We start from the raw sequence: 20243 nt of genomic DNA, 5'->3' as shown, positions 1-20243 counted from the left end.
TCAGGGCCAGATTCTCTGGCTTGGTTGATCTTAGATCCAAGAAAGATGAAATCCCGGACAGATTCGACCTCTTCATTGTTAATTTTAACTTCTCCTGTCCCAGCTGTTGTCATAATGTGTTAAGCTGCAGTCGCACTTTTTCGCTCTCATCTCTAACCATTAAAATCAGTTATATTAGATATTCTTAATTTTCTGCAAGCAGAGTTGTATCATCTGCATATCTGAAATTATTGATGTTTCTGCCCCCAGTTTTCACTCTGATTTCTGACTCATCCAAATACAATTTTTTCATAACTGATTCAGTATACAAATTAAATAGAAATGAGTCTATCTCAGATGTTGTTCTAACAGTTTTTTCTTAAGTAAATCCATCAAAATAACTAGTAAGGTTAATTAGGTGCATTATCAGTTAATTATAATGCATTGTTGGATAATTTAAATTAATTATCCAACAAATATGAATTCAGTGATTAGACTTTTTTTTGTTGTCAGTAGTTTCTTATTTTGTTTTTTGAATATTGAAAGTTCAGATACAATTGGAAAAAGCATGTTGTAGGTCATATTATCATTGAAATTTATTTGTGTCACAGTGAAGTCCTCTATATTCTTGTAGTTCTTCAAATAAAGTTTTGAATGAGCACTTTTATTCAATCGTTTACAGAATTTGGAATTCTCAGTTGGTAATTGATGATTTAAATTTTCTGTTAATATTTTATTATCAGTGTTCTCTTGATTATGTGAGTTCTCTGTAGTTAAGTTACTGAGAAGAGAGAGGCATCTTGTTTCCATGATTCCTTGGGGGGAGGGGTTGCACGTGTAATTATTTTATCACTAATATCTGACAGGTCAGTAAATTCAACATTCTCCATCACGAACACCTGAGTTTGCATTTCCTTATCTGATGGCAAGCTCATTCCTTTCGTTATGTCATCTATGTAAGGGACATTTCAGTAACTTCTAATACTTGCTAAGCCTTGCATAATACATTTTAAATTTGCACATTCTGACATAGACATTTGAGACAGGAAGTACATTTGATTGTGTTATCAGTTTTAATTCCACAGTTGGGCTCCTTTTGCTTTTATAGGGGGAAACAAATAAGGCGCAATCTATAAAATGCTTGGTTTGGTTGCTTAGCACTTCTCATGAGCAGTCTCAAACCCCATAATAAAGCATAGTAATAAAAGTTATCAAGATAACTCAGATTCAGATAACTTTCTTAGTTAATCATAATCATTTGAATTAACTTAACCAAATTTCTCTAAAGATGGATTAAATTCTTGTTTGAAGCAAAATGCAGAAAAAATAGCTATAAAATTCTCACATGGTTAATTAAATTCTTGTCTGAAATAAGATACAAATATGGAGAAAAACAGTGGTAATTAAATTCAAAGTCAGATTTTACACTGTGGTTATCACATAGTTCATGCAATCACTTTCAGAATATACAACAATGAAAAGCATAAACTACAGTGGAACCACCTCAGGTATCCTCCAAAAATTTTAAAAATGATTCAAGTATGATAGTTGTTTGAATTAAAAATAAAGAAAGAAATAATCTTTCATATATTTCATTTCTTAATAATTTTTTTTTTTTAATATTACAGATAAAATACAAAGGCAAGAAGCTGGATACTTATAAAACTCTTTGGTTTCGCAAGCATAAGAAACAGCAAGAAGCAGCTGCATCTTCAGTAAGTTCATTTATATGCATGTATATCATTACAGCATCTCATTTTTTTCATAAGAGATTTAATTTATTTAAATAAGACATTTAAAGGTGGTATTGTTGTACATGTTGGCACTAATAATGTTAAGAGTAGGAAATTTGAGTACTTAACAAGTACAGGGCAACGTTGGCAAAAATTTGCAAGTTAGGATTGAATTTGAAAGTGTCTGCACTTTTTCCCAGACACAATAGGAGGGAGTATATGTTGAGAGCCATGTCAATAAATTCTTTCCTGAAGAGAATGTGCAAAGTTCATGAAGAATTTTTCTGTGTGGTCTGTGCTTGTTAACAGGAGAGACTTTTTAAAGGGATGGAATACGTTTAAATAGAATGGGTGCAAGAATATTTGCGGATGCTATCGAGGCAGTGATAGGTGGGTCAGAAAACTGATAGCTTGGGAGGATACACGGACTAATAGTTTAACACACTGACTGCCACGTTGGCTGTATATGTCTGGCACCATTAGGCGCCACAACAGATATATATGGCTGGCACCTTCTGTTTCAGTCATACCTGTGTCAGCTAATAGACACTGATGATTGATGGGAATTTACATTATTTTTACTTTTACTTGGGGGGATGCACGGACTAATAGATTAAGAGTATCCGCTGGCAGAGGTAAAAGTGATTCTTGTACTGCTTCTGTTGAAATGCAATTGAGCAGCAGCCTGGAAAGCAAGGCAATGGGAATTTCCAGGACTGCTGGGAGTAGTGGAACAAGTAAATACATGGGCTGTGTTAGGGTAACTAAGAGTAGAAACAGATGCATGTTTACTTCCATGTACACCAATGCTAGGAGTATAGTTAATAAATTCAATGAGCTTGAAGTGCTAGTCAAGATATCAAAGGCAGATATTGTTGGGATATCAGAGACATGGTGTCACACAGACATAAGCAGTGCAGAACTGGAATTTGAGAAGTACAATGTGTACAGAAAGGATAGACAGAACAGGAAGGGAGGAGGAGTTATGCTGTTATAAAATCTAAGGAAGTGCATCCAATTGATGTTGGTGGACAATGCAGTGTTGAGTCTGTTTGGTGTGACATAAGCACTGGGAAAGGAAAAATGAGAGTAGGTGTGTGTCATAATCCTAATGAATCTGATGAGTATGATGAGCAATTCTGCAGAGAAATAGAGTGGGCCAGTAAATTAGAGTGTCTTATAATGTGGGATTTTAATTTCCCAGATATTGACTGGAATTTGTGGGTTGGTCATTCACACACTAGCAAGGCTTTTGTTGATTTATTGGATGATTGTTTTCTTCAGCAGGATGTTCGGGAGGCAACTAGAGGGAGTAATACTCTTGATCTGATTATCAGTAGTGATTCTTCATGCATCAAGAATCTGCATATAAAGGAACCACTAGGTGGCAGTGATCACAGTGTGCTGACGTGGGATTTACTCAAAGAGGTAAATACACTCAAGGGTAAAGTGAAGGGCCTTTGCTTTCGTAAAGGTGATTACGGTGGTCTGAGACAGTATTTAAATTCTATACGGTGGAACCAACTGATGATGTTACCAACAGCAAATTCAAAATGGGAAGCATTCAAAGAATTAATCTTAGAAGCTACTAGGCTTTTCATACCAACAAAGAAATATTGTTCAAGATTTAGGCCTAAATGGGTGTCAGATTAACTAAATAGACGTGACAAAGAAGAAAAATGCTTTGGATACGGGAGCCTCCGTAGCAAGGTGGGCAGGAGCAGCAGTGCGTAGCACACGCTTCTTGATTAGACTGGGTTCGAGCCCATGACCACCAAATACGGAGGATGCGGAGAGGTCAGGGAATGGCCACCACATATCCCCGGAGCATATGGCCTTAGTTGCTAATGCTCCTAAAAACCAAATAACAAACAAACGAACAAGCATGAGATACATATAAATTAACATGTGACACAGAAGCCTACAATAAATATAAGCTGGTCTGTAACCAAGTTAAAAGGAGGTTAGGCAGGTGAAGGCAGATTACGAGAAATCTTTGGCAAAGGATGCAAAGAAAAACAGCAAAAAGTTCATTACTTACTTGAACTCTAGAAGAAAGGGGATGAATCAGATTGGTCCCCTTGATATCGATGGTTGAACTGTTGATGATCCTGCTCAGGTAGCTAACAAACTAAATGAATATTTTGCATCAACATTCACACATGAGGAGTTATTCAGAGATGGGAATGCCAGAGGTGTATTCAACTCTGGCAGTAAGCTAGATAATCTCGTAATAACTGAGAGTAAAGTGGAGGAGAAATTGTTGAAGATAAAGGCAAGAAAGGCACCTAGGGTGGATGGAATCTATCCAGTTATATTAAAAGAGGTGGCAAAGGAAGTAAGCAAACCCCCTAGCCATAATTATGAGAGCTTCCCTGGACTCAGGGGAGGTACCCATGGACTGGAGATGTGCAAATGTGACCCCAATCCACAAAGGAGGATCAAAGGGAAACACAGGTAATTACAGACCTGTTAGTTTAACTTCTGTTCCAGTGAAATTAATGGAGGCTCTGGTTAAAGAAGCATTGCAGGATCTGCAATGCTTCTTTAACCAGAACTATAACTGAAGACAAGACTTCAGTTATAGTTCGGACACAGCATGGGTTTGTTAAGGGAAAGTCTTGTTTGACTAATTTGATTGGATACTGTGATGTGGTCACAAAGGAATTGGATGCAAAGAATAACTTTGATATCATATATTTGGATCTTAGAAAAGCCTTTGATACTGTTGCACATGGAAGACTGCTGCACAAATTGGTGCAGTGTGGCATTGGAGGCAAATTGCTGCTATGGATAAAGGGATGGTTGAATGGGAGAAGACAGAGTGGTAATCAATGGACATTGCTCGTCGTGGACTAATGTTATTAGTGGAGTCCCTCAGGGTTCAGTTTTGGGTCCATTGTTGTTTTCTGTATTTAAAAATGATACTGATGATGGTATATCAGGCTTAATGTCCAAGTTTGCAGATGATACGAAGGTTGGCAGGATTGTTAATGACACTAGTGACAGTACACTGCTGCAGCAGGATCTAGAAAAGTTGAGCAGATGGGTTGAGAGGTGGCAAAGAAGTCTAACATTGACAAATGTAAAGTACTACATATGGGAAACAGTAATCCCAGAGTAACATATCAACTCTGTGGTACTACACTGACAGTGGTAGAGAATGAAAAGAACCTGGGAGTAATTGTACAGGCAGATGTGAAGTTTTCTAAGGTGTGCAGACAGTCTGCAAGAGTAGCTCATGGTGTCTAGTCAATGATATACAGGAATTTTTCTAGCAGGGATAAGGAGATGATTAACCTCTTGTATAAGGCAATGGTCAGCCCACACCTTGAGTACTGTATACAGTACTCAAGGTGTGGGCTGACCACAGGTCTGGAGGCCTCATTTTAAGAAGAATGGAGATCTGTTGGAATGAGTACAGAGAAGGGCAACAAGATTAGTGAATGGAACAAAGGGTTGCTGTTACGAAGAAATGCTTATGTTTTGCAAATTACAGTGTCTGGAGACTAGGCACCTGTGAGGTGATCTGATTGAGATGTATAAAGCCTTGAATGGTTTGAGCATGCTCAATGCGGAAGGGATTCTTCCTCTTGCTTAAAATAATTGGCTGAGAGGGCATAAATTCAAATTGAGGAAAGACAGGTGTAGGATAGATGTGCGGAAGTTTGCATTTAGTCAGCAGGTGGTTGATTGCTGGAACATACTTCCATCTGGTTTTTTAGAAGTTAATAGCTTAAATAGATTCAAGGCAGAACTTGATAAACATTTGTAGGAAGTGGATGGGCGAAATGAGAAGGGTGTGTTTTTTTTTTTTTTTTTGGCTGATGCTATATAAGCTTGCTTTCTTGCATCATGTGCCTTTGCTAATGCTAATCAATATATTATCACTGTAGTGGTTTCTTTATCTGTGATGAGTTCGTGCTTATATTCTGGTCAAAAGTATTACTTTTTCTTGTTTTCTCTATAAGATGCATCTGTGAAAACAGCCATCCAGTAACTAGAATATTTCTGCTGCTGTGTGAGTGTCCAACCCACAAGTTCCAGTTAAAAGTTCCCCAATATAAGACATATTCTGTTCTTTTGGCCCGGTGCATCTGGATGTGTAGTTGTTTATTATACTCATCAGAGTCATTTGGCTTATAGCAGACTCCTATTCATAGATTAGATTTCCAGTGCTTATGCCACACCAAACTGATACAACATTGCACTAGCATCCTCATCACCTCCGTGCTCTGCTTTAGATTTTGGGCTTCTTGACCAAGTACATTATGCTCTTGCACTTTCTGCCTTGTTCTTTCTACAATCACCACTTTGTCCTTTCTATACACATTGTACTCACCGTGTTATGGAGTCCTCATTTCAAGGGGCCCTCACCGTATTATGGAGGCCCCATTTACTCACTGTAAATGGAGGCCTCATTTCAAGAAGGATGTAGAGCTGCTGGAACAAGTACAGAGAAGGGCAACAAGATTAGTGAATGGAAAAAAGGGTTGCTCTTACGAAGAAAGGCTTAAGTTTTGTAAATTACTGTGTCTGAAGACTAGGCACTGGCGAGGTGATCTGATAGAGGTGTATAAAGCCATGAATGGTTTGAGCATGCTCAATGCTGATGGTATTCTTCCTCTTGCTCAGAATAATCACCTGAGAGGGCATAAATTCAAATTGAGGAAAGATAGATGTAGGATAGATGTGTGGAAATTTGCCTTTAGCCAGCGGGTAGTTGGTTGGTGGAACAGACTTCCATCCCTTGTTGTGAAAGTTGATAGCTTATATAAATTTAAGGCTCAGCTGGACAGGTATTACGAACGAACAGAGAGGGGTGAAATGGGAGTGGTTGTTTTTTTTTTTTTTTTGGGTTGATGCCGCATAAGCTTGCTTTCTTGCATCATATGCCTCTTCTAATGGTAATGCTATTCAAATTCTTCATTGCTTATGTCCGAGGAGCAATATAGCCTTAGTTGCTAATGCTTCTAAAAACCAAATAACAAACAAGCTTATGTCCGATTGGCACAATGCTTCCAATATCCCTCCTTTTTCTCTAATTGTTGACTTGATACTTCGACCCCCATTCTTCAAATGCTGAGTTTGTGCTTAATCTCCTTATGCCCTTTACAAAAAACAACATTGATATTCATTAATGTTTAAGAGAACTACCGACAGCAGTTCTCTCCCAAACGAAGGCATTCCTTTTGCTTTGGCTTGGGAGATCAAAAGGTAAATCTTTGTACCTTTTGCTTTTTTCTGTTCTCTCAATCATGATTCTAGTCTACATTTAAGAATGCTGAACAGAATTGAGAGAGATGAGAGTAATATAAAGTAGTGTAATGAGCATAACAAAATATATAATATAAACAATATCTGGATATTTGGCAGCAGTACTTACTGTGCTATTTTAATTTATGTTCTATTTGTGTTACGAGATAGTATTTGTAATGCTATATATTTATAGTTTATGAATTAATAAAACACTTCTAATATTAACCATACTCCTAGGGAATTATATATAAAAGACTACTAAATTATGTTTATATCATTCTATAACAATACCAGAACAATGAGCAAAGTTGTTATTTTTAGGAAAACTGTATATTTTTGTTAATTTCATCTTGTTTTCCGACATTAAACTTGGAAATGTGATTTCATTCATTGAAAACATAACAATATTATGGTAACTAATAGCATGATAAAAAATGTCAATGGTGTTTTGTTTTATAATTCTCATACTATCAAATATTTTGGACAAAAGTACCTTTTTTTGAATATTTTTTTATTCAAAGAATATACTTTTGATCAGTGGTGTTTACTTGTATTTTGTTCAGTGTCATTAGGTGTCATTTGCTATAAAAAAAAAAAAATAGAATAGGCATTTCCATTCAAAACTAAACGCTGCTAAACTTAAGGTACTCGAACTGGTATCTTCGAGGGGGCGTACCGCTAAATTATAATATAATTGGCCTTATTTTAAATTTTATATCGGTTTTATTAATTGGATTTAAAGTGCTAAATTATATAGGGGACTTTCGCCTACTATTTATGTGTTATTACCCATACTTCCCCCTTCCTGTTGGTTTATTTTGCATTATTTTGTTAATTTTCGCTCTACAGTTTTTGCCATACTACTGGCTTATGTTTTATTTTATTTTGAATTATCGGATATATTTGGGCTTCATGTGGAGGATGTGCATTTTGCTGCCTCTAATGAAAGCTTAATATTTATTATTCATTTTATGTTATTACATCTTAATTTTTAAGCCATTATTTAAATAAATATAAATATATATATATATATATATATATATATATAATTATTCTTTTGTATTATGATGGTTCAATTTGCATTTTATTTTTAATATTCTATTATAGTAGTTTTATTTAATTTCTTTCTAGCTTTCTTTTCTTTCTATTAAGATAACCGAGAATAGGCTAGCTTAAAGACCAGTAATGTATTAACTATAATATCTATAGGTAAAAAACACCGGCACAGATAATGTTTAATTAGCCATCATGGCGTAAAACAATGACATTAATGATGAACAAAGATGAATTAAACCACAATAGAATGATAATACAAAAGAATAATAAATATATATATATATATATATATATATATATATTTTTTTTTTTATTTATTTATTTATTTATTTTTTTTTTTGGTGCATAGTTTCATATATTTTATTGCATATTTTGCCAATTTTTTGGTGTGTATTATCTGATGTTCAGTAATAATTGTAATTTTTTTGCAATGCATAGTAGATGTGTACTGCATATTGACCAAAATTGAATTAGAGATAGTGGTTAATTCTAATATGTTCTAGCAGTGAATTTGGTGTGTGTGTGCATATTCCATTTTTGTTACTGTGCAATCTGTGGAGTGAGTTATTTTGGGCAATTTTGGAATTTTATAAAAATGAACTCTTTATATATAATAAAAATATTTGTAAATAAAACTCATTGTTACTTTCTTGATTAAACATTATCTTTGGCATCTATTTATATGAGGATCATTTGAAAAGTTCATCACCTGAGTATTTTGAAGAGTCTGGTAGCAAGTTACTGTTCAACCTAGTCTGCTTTGTAGTCAATACACTTTTTCCACCAATGCAGCAATGTGTTGATTCCAGCTGCAAATAAAATTTTCTCTTGGACCTCCAGGAATTACTGCATCTACCGCAGCAATGACATCACTGTTGGTGGGATGCCAGCTAGGCATTTTTTCAAATTTGGATTTAGGCAAAATTCTGATGGTACTACTATGGTTGTTCAATAAAGAATGATCATAATTTTTGCTATTTTTTTTTTCACAGTATATACCTTTATTAATCATCTGTATTTTGATGGAACGTAGTGGTCCTCATTTGATGAAATGCACTTACTCCAGCGTTTCTGCCATTCTTCAAAAGCATGGTATTGAAGTCATTTTTTTGACATGCATTTGAGAATCACCTCCATTATCTTTACAACTTCTTTTGATGACCGGAAATGTTTTTCTCATGGCTCCTTTAACTTTGGAAATAAAACAATTGCAGGGTGCATGATCAGAGCTGTAGGGTGGATGAGGAACACATTTGACGTTAATACTGGCAAAGTACTTGATGAGCAGTGTGAGATCTGGCATTGTCATGATGCAGCATCCATCCACCTGCATGCAGTTGTGGTTGTTTATGATGAATGTGATTCTGCAAAGTGTGCAATATAGTTCTGTAGTAAGGTTCCATAACAATCGTATGACGTGGCACAATATGCTGGTAAACCATTCCTTGAATGTTAAAAAAAAATGAGATGAACATAACCTTTCCTGCAGAAGCCAAAACATTTTTGCTTTTTTCAGTGTTGCAGATGATGTAGACTTCCAAAAAGAACTTTGTTGCTTTTCTGTTGGTCAAAATGATTAAATCAGGTCTTGTACTCTGTTATCACCTTGGACAGAACCTCACTATCTTTGGCGACCATCTGTTGTGACAAACCTCCGACTTGCTGTTGATCAGGTGTGAGTAGTCTTGGAACCCAATGTGCACAAAAATTCCATGACCATTTGCATATGGCCATTTGTCATATGTAAATAGTCATGGAGAATGCTGTGCATGCTTCCTACTGATATTCTCAACTTCTCTGCCAGTTGCCTTACTGTTATATAACACACTTCTCTCACAATTACAGAAGCAGTGTTTCTGTGGCAAGAGCAGTGGATGGAGCTGCAGGACTGCTGATTTTTGTGATTGAATCACATCCATCTTTAAACATTCAACACTATTTGCGAGCTGTGCTATATGGGAGTGTAGACTGAACCATAAGCCTCTTTATTAAACATTTTATATGTTGGTGTTTTCTTGAGACAGAAACAAAATTTGAGAGCAACTTATTGTTCCTCGTGTCACTTTTATTGTTTCGTAGGCGAAACAGAACAGGCATAAACTTGACTGAATACCGAAGTCACACAGTGCACACACACAAGTCAACTGCACGGTTGCTATGTAATGCAGCTTGGGTTTGTCTTAGATTCTGCAGTGCAGCTAGAAATAGCAAGCAGTGCAGTTGTTTATGAAAAATTATGATCATTCTTTATTGAACAGCCTTTGTAGATCTGGTGAATATGAGGGATGGTCCAAGATTTCAAAGCAGCTTTAATGTAGTGCAGCCATGGCAAGGACAGACTTTTAAGTAGGTGCATGTTCCTGGTGGAACAAGACTTCTCTGCTGAGGTTTCCCTCTGTATTTGTCTTTGATGTTTACACACAAAAGCCTTACCAAGTCTGCCTGATATGCCCCTGTGACTGTTTGGTCTTTCTGAAAGTAATCTACTTGTAACACTCAATCAGCATCCCAAAGAAACCAATGCCATCACATTGCCAGCAGAAGGAATCAACTTGGCTTTCTTTGGAGAGGGAAAAAGAGCTGTTTCCACTGTTTGGACTGCTCCTTTGTGTCACTGGCAAAGTGTTGAATCTACGTCTCATCTATGATCACAAACTATGCACAGAAATTTGCTGGATCTGCTTGAAAACAATGCAAATTTCACTTGACTTGATAACTCTTGTGCATCTGCTGTCAACAACTTTGGGACTCCCCTCCTGCCAACACCCTTTTCATAGTGAGAATGCCTGAGCTAATAGCAGTGTACCGAACTGTCACTCTCCAGTTTCTCATCACCAGTTGATACATAATGTCAACAATTTCTGGAGTGATGGACATTGCAAGTTTTCCACAGTGTGGCTTCTTTCACTCTGAGGAAAACCTGCTCTCCCTCCCTTGTTTGTATTCTGCTGTCCACTTCTTAACCACAGAGTATACTCCCTCAGTATTGTAACTATATCCTTATGAATTGCCTTTGCCATTAGTCCCTTTATTCCAAATATTGCATGATTGCACCATTACTGATTTTGTCCATCTTTCATCATTCACACAACTTCGTTGACTTCAGGACCTGTAACTAAAAAAGATATTATTGAAACTGAATAAAACTTGGTAGGTTACTATTTGAAATGTTATATGTTAAGTTCAGAAATTTTTAACACTGTACCACTAACCTTTTGTATTCAGACCATGAACTTTTCAAATGTCCTTTGTATATTACTTGATTCAGTTTTATCAAATTTTGGATCTTAATTCCAGTGAAATGCTTAATTTTCAGCTTTTGTAAGGCCAAATCATCAACTGAGGTCAAAAGGTATAATTTTCTCCAATTTTAAAACCTGTTTGTGTGCTGCCATCTGTTATAAACTGTGTCTAAAATTAGATGGCAATGCAAATGAGAGATCACAGCACATACTACAAAAATTTCGAAATAGTTTATGCATTGAAAGAATCATATTGTTTGTTTGAAGTGTGCCTCAAGGCATAGAGCTATGTATATCTCCCCAGAGCATGCTAATCTATGTATATGTGCAGTGGAAAAGGTTAATGCCCAATTGTTAATTTGCATTAAAAGAACTTTTCTGAAATTCAAAATCAGATATTTTCCAAATACATCAGTGAAATTTCATTAACAAGTAATAATTTTATAATAAGATCCTGTTCAGAATATAAACTTAAGAGCTAAAGGAGTAGAAATTAAAGCTATATTGATAATAGATCTAAAATGTATATTTATATATTCTTGTATGTATATTTGGGAAATGAAGTTGATGGTCTGAAAATAGTATAACAAATATATTGGCCACATTTTCTTTTTATTGTAGAGTACTTCAAATACTGGAAATGCTGAAGAAAATGAAAAGAAAAGGTAATATTATCATTACTCATGAATTTTTTATTCTATTTTATTTTTCATTGGCTGGGACTGATTTGGATGAGCCCAGCCAATGGAAAAGGACAAGATATAGTTAAGAGGGATGTATGTTGTTGTTGTTGTTGTTTGGTTTTTAGGAGCATTAGCAACTAAGGCCATATTGCTCCGGAATATGCGGTGGTCATTCCTTGACCTTTCCGCATCCTCCATATTTGGTGGTGACGGGCTCGAACCCCGGTCTAATCAAGAAGCGTGTGGTACGCACTGCTGCTCCTTCCCACCTGGCTACGGAGACGCCAGGGATGTATGTGCTCAGTGCATAGAGTGTGAAGAACTAAGGTGCCAACTCAGCATTGTGATAAGCCTTTATGAGAGCTTGAATAGTAGGATGGATGCCCTTAAATGTATTAAAATGGGGGATACATCAAGCTCTCAGCTGCCCAACTCAATGCCAGAACTCACACTTGAGTATCACAAAGCACAAAGGCAACCACTAGGTCAGAATGTGCTGGTTTCACAGGAGGTAGCTATTATTGGTGACTCATTTGTCATAGAAACAGAAAATATATTATGGTAAAAGGATAGGTGGAATAGGACCAGGGTAAGTCTGCCAGGGGCAAAATATCAAGATGTAGTAGGGCAGATATCAACTTTTAAGGGAATGAGAGGTGATATTATCATACCTGTTGGCACTAACGAAATTAAGAGTAGGAGATCTGGGGATTTACTTAACAAGTACAGGACAATGGTGAGGAAAAGTACCGAGTTAGGTTTAAATTTGAAAGTGTCTGCAATTCTGTCCAGAAATAATAGAAGGGAGTATATGATTAGAATTAGCAAGTGGAAAATGATACAAAAAAGTAAGCTTATACCGCATCAGCAAAAAAAAAAAAAAAAATCATATCCCTGACAGCCTTGTCAATCAATTTGGCTCTGGGGGGGATTGGCATTAGTAGTAGCATATAATGTAAGAAAGCAAGCTTTTTTGCATCTCAGATTGTACAAGGCTCATAGGGTACAATTTTTCTCAGTATTATTTGTGCTTGTTAACAGGAGAGACTGCTTCTAGGGCTTGTTCAGCTTCTTGTTGATGCTATCGAGGCAGCATTAGGTGGTTTGTAAAAATGCTAGCTTGGGTAGATACACAGACTAATAGATTAACAAAGTAAGAAAAGGTGCATGTACACCAATGCTAGGAGTATAGTAAATAAATCTGATGAGTTTGAAGTGCTCGTCAAGTAATCAAATGCACACATTGTGGGGATATCAGATATTCCTACAAAGTTAGGCTGTGTTAGGGTAACTAGGAGTGGTTTGGCTGTGTTAGGGTAACTAGGAGTGATTTGGCTGTGTTAGGATAACTAAGAGTAGAAACAGGTGCATGTATATTTGCATGTACACCACTGCTAGGAGTATAGTTAATAAATTTGATGAGCTTGAAGTGCTAGTCAAGACATCAAAGGCAGATATTGTTGGGATATCAGAGATGAGGTGTCACACAGATATAAGCAGTGCAGAATTGGAATTTGGAGAGTACAGTGTGTACAGAAAGGATAGACAGGACAGGAAGGGAGGAGGGGTTATGTGGAGGAGAATTTAGTTAAACACAAAATGTAAGGAAGTGCATCCAGTAGATGTTGGGACAATGCAATGTTGAGTCTGTTTGTTGTGACATAAGCACTGAGAAAGGTAAAATGAGAGGTAGGTGTGTGTTATAGGCCTAATGAATCTGATGAGTATAATGAGCAGTTGTGCAGAGAAATAGTGGGCCAGTAAAGCAGAATGTATTATAAAGGGGGATTTTAACTTTCCAGATATTGACTGGAACTTGCGGGATGGTCACTCACACACCAGCAAGACTTTTTTGGATTTATTGGATGAGTGTTTTCTATAGCAGCATGTTTGAGAGGCAACCCGAGGGAATAATACTCTTGATCTGATTATTAGCATTGATTATTCAGGCATTAAGAATTTTCAGATAAAGAAACCACTGGGTGAGAGTTGTCACAATTTACCGATATGGGAATTACTTAAAGATGTAACTACCATCAAGGCTAAACGGAAGTGCTTTTGCTTTCATAAAGGTGACTACAGTGGTCTCAAGCAATTTTTAAATTCTGTACAGTAGGATTAACTGATGATATTACCAATGGTGAATTCTAAATGAGAAGCCTTCAGGGACTTAATCTTGGAGGGCACTAGGCTTTTCATATCAACTAAGAAATACTGTTCAGGGTTTGGGCCTAAATGGATATCAGATGAATTTTTGTATTAGCATTAATAGATGTATACTATGAAAGAAAGCAAGCTTATGTAGCATCAGCAAAAAAAAAAAAAAAAAAAAACCCTCCCATTCCACCCCTCCCTTCGTTCCAAATACCTGCTCAGCTCAGCCTTAAATTTATTTAGGCTATCAACTTCCACAACAAAAGATGGAAGTCTGTTCCACCAATCAACTACCCGCTGGGTAAAGGCAAACTTCTGCACATCTATCCTACAACTGTCTTTCCTCAATTTGAATTTATGCCATCTCAGGTGATTATTCTAAGCATGAGGAAGAATCCCATCAGCATTGAGCATTCTCAAACCATTCAAGGCTTTATACACCTCAGTCAGATCACCTTACAAGTGCCTAGTCTTCAAACACTAATCTCCAAAACGTAAGCCTTTCTTCATAAGAGCAACCCTTCGTTCCATTCACTAATTTTGTTGCCCTTCTCTGTACTCGTTCCAGTAGCTGTACATACTTCTTAAAATGAGGCCTCTAGACCTATATACCGTACCTCTAGACCTATATGAAGGTTGGGCCTTACCATTGCCTTATGCCAGGGGATAATTACCTTCTTATCCCTGGTAGAAAAATTCCTGTATATCATTACAAGACACCATAAGCTACTCTTGTAGACCATCTGCACTGCTCAGAAAACTTCATATCTGCCTGCACAATTACCCCCCAGGTCCTTTTCATTCCCTACCGCTGTCATTGTAGTACCACAGAGTTGATATGGTACTCTGGAGTTACTGCTTCCGATATGCAGTAATACATTTGTCAATGTTAAACTTCATTTGCCACCTCCCAGCCCATCTGCTCCACTTTTCTAGATCCTCTTTTAGCAGCATACTGTCATTAGTATCCTTAACAACCCTGCCAACCTTCATATCGTCTGCAAACTTGGACATTAAGCCTGATATATCATCATCAATATCACTTATAAAAACAGAAAACTACAATGGACCAACATTGAACCCTGAGGGACTCCACCAATAACATTAGTCCACGAAGAGTAGCGTCCATTCGTTACCACCCTCTGTCTTCTCCCACTCAACCATCCCTTTATCCATAGCAATAATTTGCCTCCAATGCCACACTACTTCAATTTGTGCAGCAGTCTTCCAGGTGCAACAGTATCAAAAGCCTTTCTAAGATCCAAATATATGATATCAAAGTTATTCCCTGCATCCAGTTCCTTTGTGAACACATCATAGTATCCAGTCAAATTGATCAGACAAGACTTCCCCTTAACAAAACCATGCTGTGTCTGAGCTATAACTGAAGTCTTGTCTAGATGATCCTGCAGTGCTTCTTTAATCAGTGCCTCCATTAATTTCCCTGGAACAGAAGTTAAACTAACAGGTCTATAATTACTTTTCATTTGCACATCTCCAGTCCATGGGTACCTCCCCTGAGTCCAAGGAAGCTCTTGTAATTATGGCTTAGGATTTGTTTACTTCCTTTGCTGCCTCCTTTAATATAACTGGATAGATACCATCCACTCCGGGTGCCTTTTTTATGTTTATCTTCAACAATTTCTCCTCCATTTTCCTCTCAGTTATTACAAAATCATCTAGCTGACCAGAGTTTAATTCACTTCTAGCATTCACCTCCCTGAATAACTCCTCATGTGTGAATATAGATGCAGAATATACTTTTAGTTTGTTAACCATCTGAGCAGGATCATCAACAGTTGAACCATTGATATCAAGCGGACCAATCTGATTCATCCTTCCTTCTACAGTTTACATAGGTAAAGAACTCTTTGCTGTTTTTCTTTGCATCCCTTGCCAAAGATTTCTCATAATCTCTTTTTGTGGCTTGGTTACAGACCAGCTTATATGTATCCCATGCATTTTTCTTCTTTGCCACATGTCTCATTATTTCATCTGACACCCATTTTTATATATATATATAATGGGTGTCATTTTTATATAATATTTTTTTAGTTGGTATGTAAAGCCTAGTAGCTTCCAAGATTAATTCTTTGAATGCTTCCCATTTCGAATTTGCTGTTGGTAACATCATCGGTTTGTCCCACCATATAGAATTTAAATACTGTCTCAGACCGACATAGTCACCTTTATGAAAGCAAAAACCCTTCCCTTTACCCCTGATGGTAGTTACCTCTTTGAGTAAATCCCAATTGAGCACACTGTGATCAGTGCTACATAGTGGTTCCTTTATCTGCAGATTCTTAATGCATGAAGAATCTCTACTGATAATCAGATCAAGAGTATAACTCCATCTAGTTGCCTCCCAAACATGCTGATGTAGAAAACAGTCATCCAATCAATCCACAAAAAAACCTTGCTGGTATGTGAGTGACCAACTCACAAATTACAGTCAATATCCAGGAAATTAAAATTCTCCGTTATAAAACTCTCTGATTTACTGGCCCACTGTATTTCTCTGTACAGTTTTTTTATTATACCCATCAGAGTCATTAGGCCTATAACACACTCCTACTCTCAATTTTAATCTCCCAGTGCTTATGTCACACCAAACTAACTCGACACTGCACTATCCCGTGATGTTGACTGGCTCCACTTCCTTGGATTTTATGTGTTTCTTCACTAATAGCATAATCCCTCCCCCCTTCCTTTCCTGTACACATTGTTTTCCCCAAATTCCTGTTCTCCATTACTTATATATGTGTGACACCATGTCTCTAATATCCCAACAATATCTGCCTTTGATGATTAGACTGACATCTGAAATTCATCAAATTTATGTACCAAACTCCTAGCATTGATGTACATGCAGGTATACATGAACCTGTTCCTATTCTTAGCTATCCTAACACAACCATGTGTACCTCAATTACTCCAAGCAGTCTCTGAAATACCCTGCATCTTGTTTTCCAGGCTGCCTCTCATTCCAGTAGAAGCAGTGCAAGAATCACTTTCACCTGTGCCAGCGGCTACTATTAATTTATTAGTCCGTGTATCCTCACCAAGCTAGCAGCTTTCCAATAGGTGGTAGATGACTTTCATATAGGTGGTAGATGACTTTCATCAACCGGTGAAATACCACCACTTTGCTTATTGGAGGCTTGAAGTGGTAAAACCCATGTTTAGTCTCTAGAGCAAAGTTTCCGGCATCCCCCTTCCCCCATACTTCTCCTTCAACCCATGCACGGTACTAAGTACTATAGGTTTGGATACCTTTCGTTTTTGGGGTTTTCTTAAAAAAAAAAAAAAAAACCACCTAACACTGCCTCAATGGCATCAGCAAATATTCTTGCACCCTTTCTATTTAAGTGTGACCCATCCCTGTAGAAACAGTCTCTCCTGTTAACAAGTACAGTCCAGGCTGAAAAAAATTCTACCCTTGAGTCTTGCACAATCTCTCCAGGGCCGAATTGATCGACATTGTCTGAATTGATCGATGATATTAATACAGCTTGTGGCAGAGAATAAAATGCATGGGATACATATATATATTATCAGGTGACACAAAAGCCTAAGGTAGATATAATCTAGTCTGTAATCAAGTTACAAAGGAGGGTAGGCAGGTGAAGGCAGATTATGAGAGATCTTTGGGAAAGGATACAAAGAAAAACAGCAAAGACTCTTTACTTATATAAACTTTAAAATGAAGAGGATGAATCAGATTGGTCCACTTGAATATTTTGCATCTACATTCACACACGTGCAGTTATTCAAGGAGGAGAGTGCCAGACTCTTATCAAACTCTAACAGGGAGCTAGGTTATTTTGTAATATCTGAGAGTAAAGTGGAGGAGAAATTGTTGAAGTTAAATGTAAGGAAGGCACCTGGGATGAATAGGATCTATCCAGTTATATTTAAGGAGACAGCAAAGGAAGTAAGTAAACTCTTAATCATAGTTATGAGAGCTTCCTTGAACTCAAAGGAGTTCCCCCTGGACTGGAAGTGGGCAAATTTATCACCAATTCACAAAGGAGTTTCAAAAGATGACACAAGTAACTATAGACCTGTTAGTTTAACTTTTATTCCGGGGAAAATAATGGAGTCACTGGTTAAAGAAGCATTGCAGGATCATCTAGACAAGACTGCAGTAATAGGTAATAGGACACAGCATGGGTTTGTTAAAGAGAGGTCTTGTCTGACCAATTTTATTGGATACTATGATGTGAGGCGCCTCCGTAGCCAGGTGGGAAGGAGCAGCAGTGCGTAGCACACGCTTCTTGATTAGACCGGGGTTCGAGCCCATCACAACCAAATACGGAACATGCGGAAAGGTCAATACGTTTGCCTTCCGATGGAACACACCGCCTCGGTGTGTTCCATCGGAAGGCAAATGTTTGTTTATTGACCGTACTACTCGCGGTAAGCGTAACGCGCGATTCAAATCTTTTTCAACTATCGCATAAAAAAAAAAAAAAAAAAGATCGTGTTAACTGAAATTTGCATCATGTAAAGTGAAACGTGGTATAATTTTTCAAATAGCGTTAACTGAAAATTGTGTTAATCGAGCTCGCGTTATGCGAGGCCTTCCTGTGCTTAACATTTTTCAATGTTAAACTTCATTTGCCACCTCGCAGCCGATCTGCTCAACCTTTCCAGATCCTGTTGCAGCAGCATACTGTCAGTAGTGTTCTAAACAACCCTGCCCAACCTTTGTATCCTCTGCAAACTTGGACATTAAGCTTGTTATACCATCATCAGTATCATCATCAGAAAACAACAATGGACCCAACACTGAACCCTGAGGGACTCCACTAATAACATTAGTCCACGATAAGCAGTGTCAATTGATTATCACTCTTGTCTTCTCCCCATCGACCATCCCTTTATCCAAAGCAGCAATTTGCCTCCAATGCCACACTGCTCCAATTTGTGCAGCAGTTTTCCATGTGCAACAGTATCAAAAGCCTTTCTAAGATCCAAATATATAATATCGAAGTTATTCCCTGCATAATGGTATCCAGTCAGATTGGTCAGGCAAGACTATCCCTTAACAAAACCATGCTGTGTCCAAGCTATAACTGTTTGTTTGTTTGTTTGATTTGGTTTTATTGGCGCATTAGCATCTAAGGCTATAATGCGCCAAGACCAGGTAATATATAAAAATTTAACATCTCAGTGACCTAATTAATTAGGCCACCGTGTCCAGATCTAATTACAATGATAAATCAATAAACGAAATAATAATAACATAAATTTTAAATACGATTAAAAACGTTTATTGCTTTCAAAAAGCTAAAAATAGCAGACACATTTTCATTGTCGGATAAAATCTGACTGAGTGTATACGGCTCAGTCAGATGGTTAAAAGCGGTAAAACGGATATTGCTAAAATCTGGACAGTCAACTAAAATGTGTCTAATTGATAAAATTGTGCCACAGGACTCACACATAGGAGGGTCATCAGCCCTCAAAGCTATAACTGAAGTCTTGTATACATGATCCTGCAGTGCTTCTTTAACCAGTACCTACATTAATTTTCCTTGAACAGAAGCTAAACTCACAGGTCTATAATTACTTCTGTCAGCTTTTGATCCACCTTTGTGAATTAGGGTCACATTTGCACATCTTCAGTCTATGGGTACCTCCCCTGAGTCCAGAGAAGCTCTCATTATTATGGCTAAGGGTTTCTTACTTCCTTTGCTGTCTCCTTTAATATAACTGGGTAGATCTCATCCACCCCGTATGCCTTTTTTATGTTTATCCTCAACAATTTCTCCTCCACGTTCCTCTCAGTTATTACAAAATCATCTAGTTCACTGCCAGAGTTTACTTCACATCTGGAATTCGCCTTCCTGAATAACTCCTCGTGTGAATGTAGATGCAAAATACTTGTTTAGTTTGTTAGCCACCTGAGCAGGATCATCAACAGTTGAACCATCAATACCCAGTGGTGCAATCTGGTTCATCCCTTTCCTTCTAGTGTTTACATAGGTAAAGAGCTGTTTTCTGTTTTTCTTTGCATCCTTTGCCAAAGATTTCTCATAATCTGCCTTTGCCTGCCTAATCTCCTTTGTGACTTGGTTACAGACCATTATACTATAGCAGTGTGCTATAGGTCTAATGACTCATCAGAGTCA

The 20243-nt window shown here is 37.3% G+C and overlaps 1 protein-coding gene across 4 annotated transcripts in view; it reads left to right on the top strand.

Annotated features, from left to right (window-relative positions):
- Positions 1-20243, top strand: part of LOC150087135 (MPN domain-containing protein) — a 357845-nt gene that overhangs the window by 63742 nt on the left and 273860 nt on the right. For all 4 annotated transcript variants that reach the window (XM_090371835.1, XM_090371836.1, XM_090371834.1 and 1 more), the window contains exons 4-5: positions 1608-1694; positions 11891-11934. In XM_090371835.1, coding sequence (XP_090227961.1) covers positions 1608-1694; positions 11891-11934 — 131 coding nt within the window. The remainder of the gene's footprint in view (positions 1-1607; positions 1695-11890; positions 11935-20243) is intronic.

Source organism: Mastigoproctus giganteus, chromosome 4 (assembly GCF_048544385.1).
Source record: "Mastigoproctus giganteus isolate SK-2022 chromosome 4, ASM4854438v1, whole genome shotgun sequence".
Classification (NCBI taxonomy): domain Eukaryota; kingdom Metazoa; phylum Arthropoda; class Arachnida; order Uropygi; family Thelyphonidae; genus Mastigoproctus; species Mastigoproctus giganteus.
Note: the sequence above shows the minus strand (reverse complement) of the source record. Positions and strands in the feature narration are given on the sequence as shown.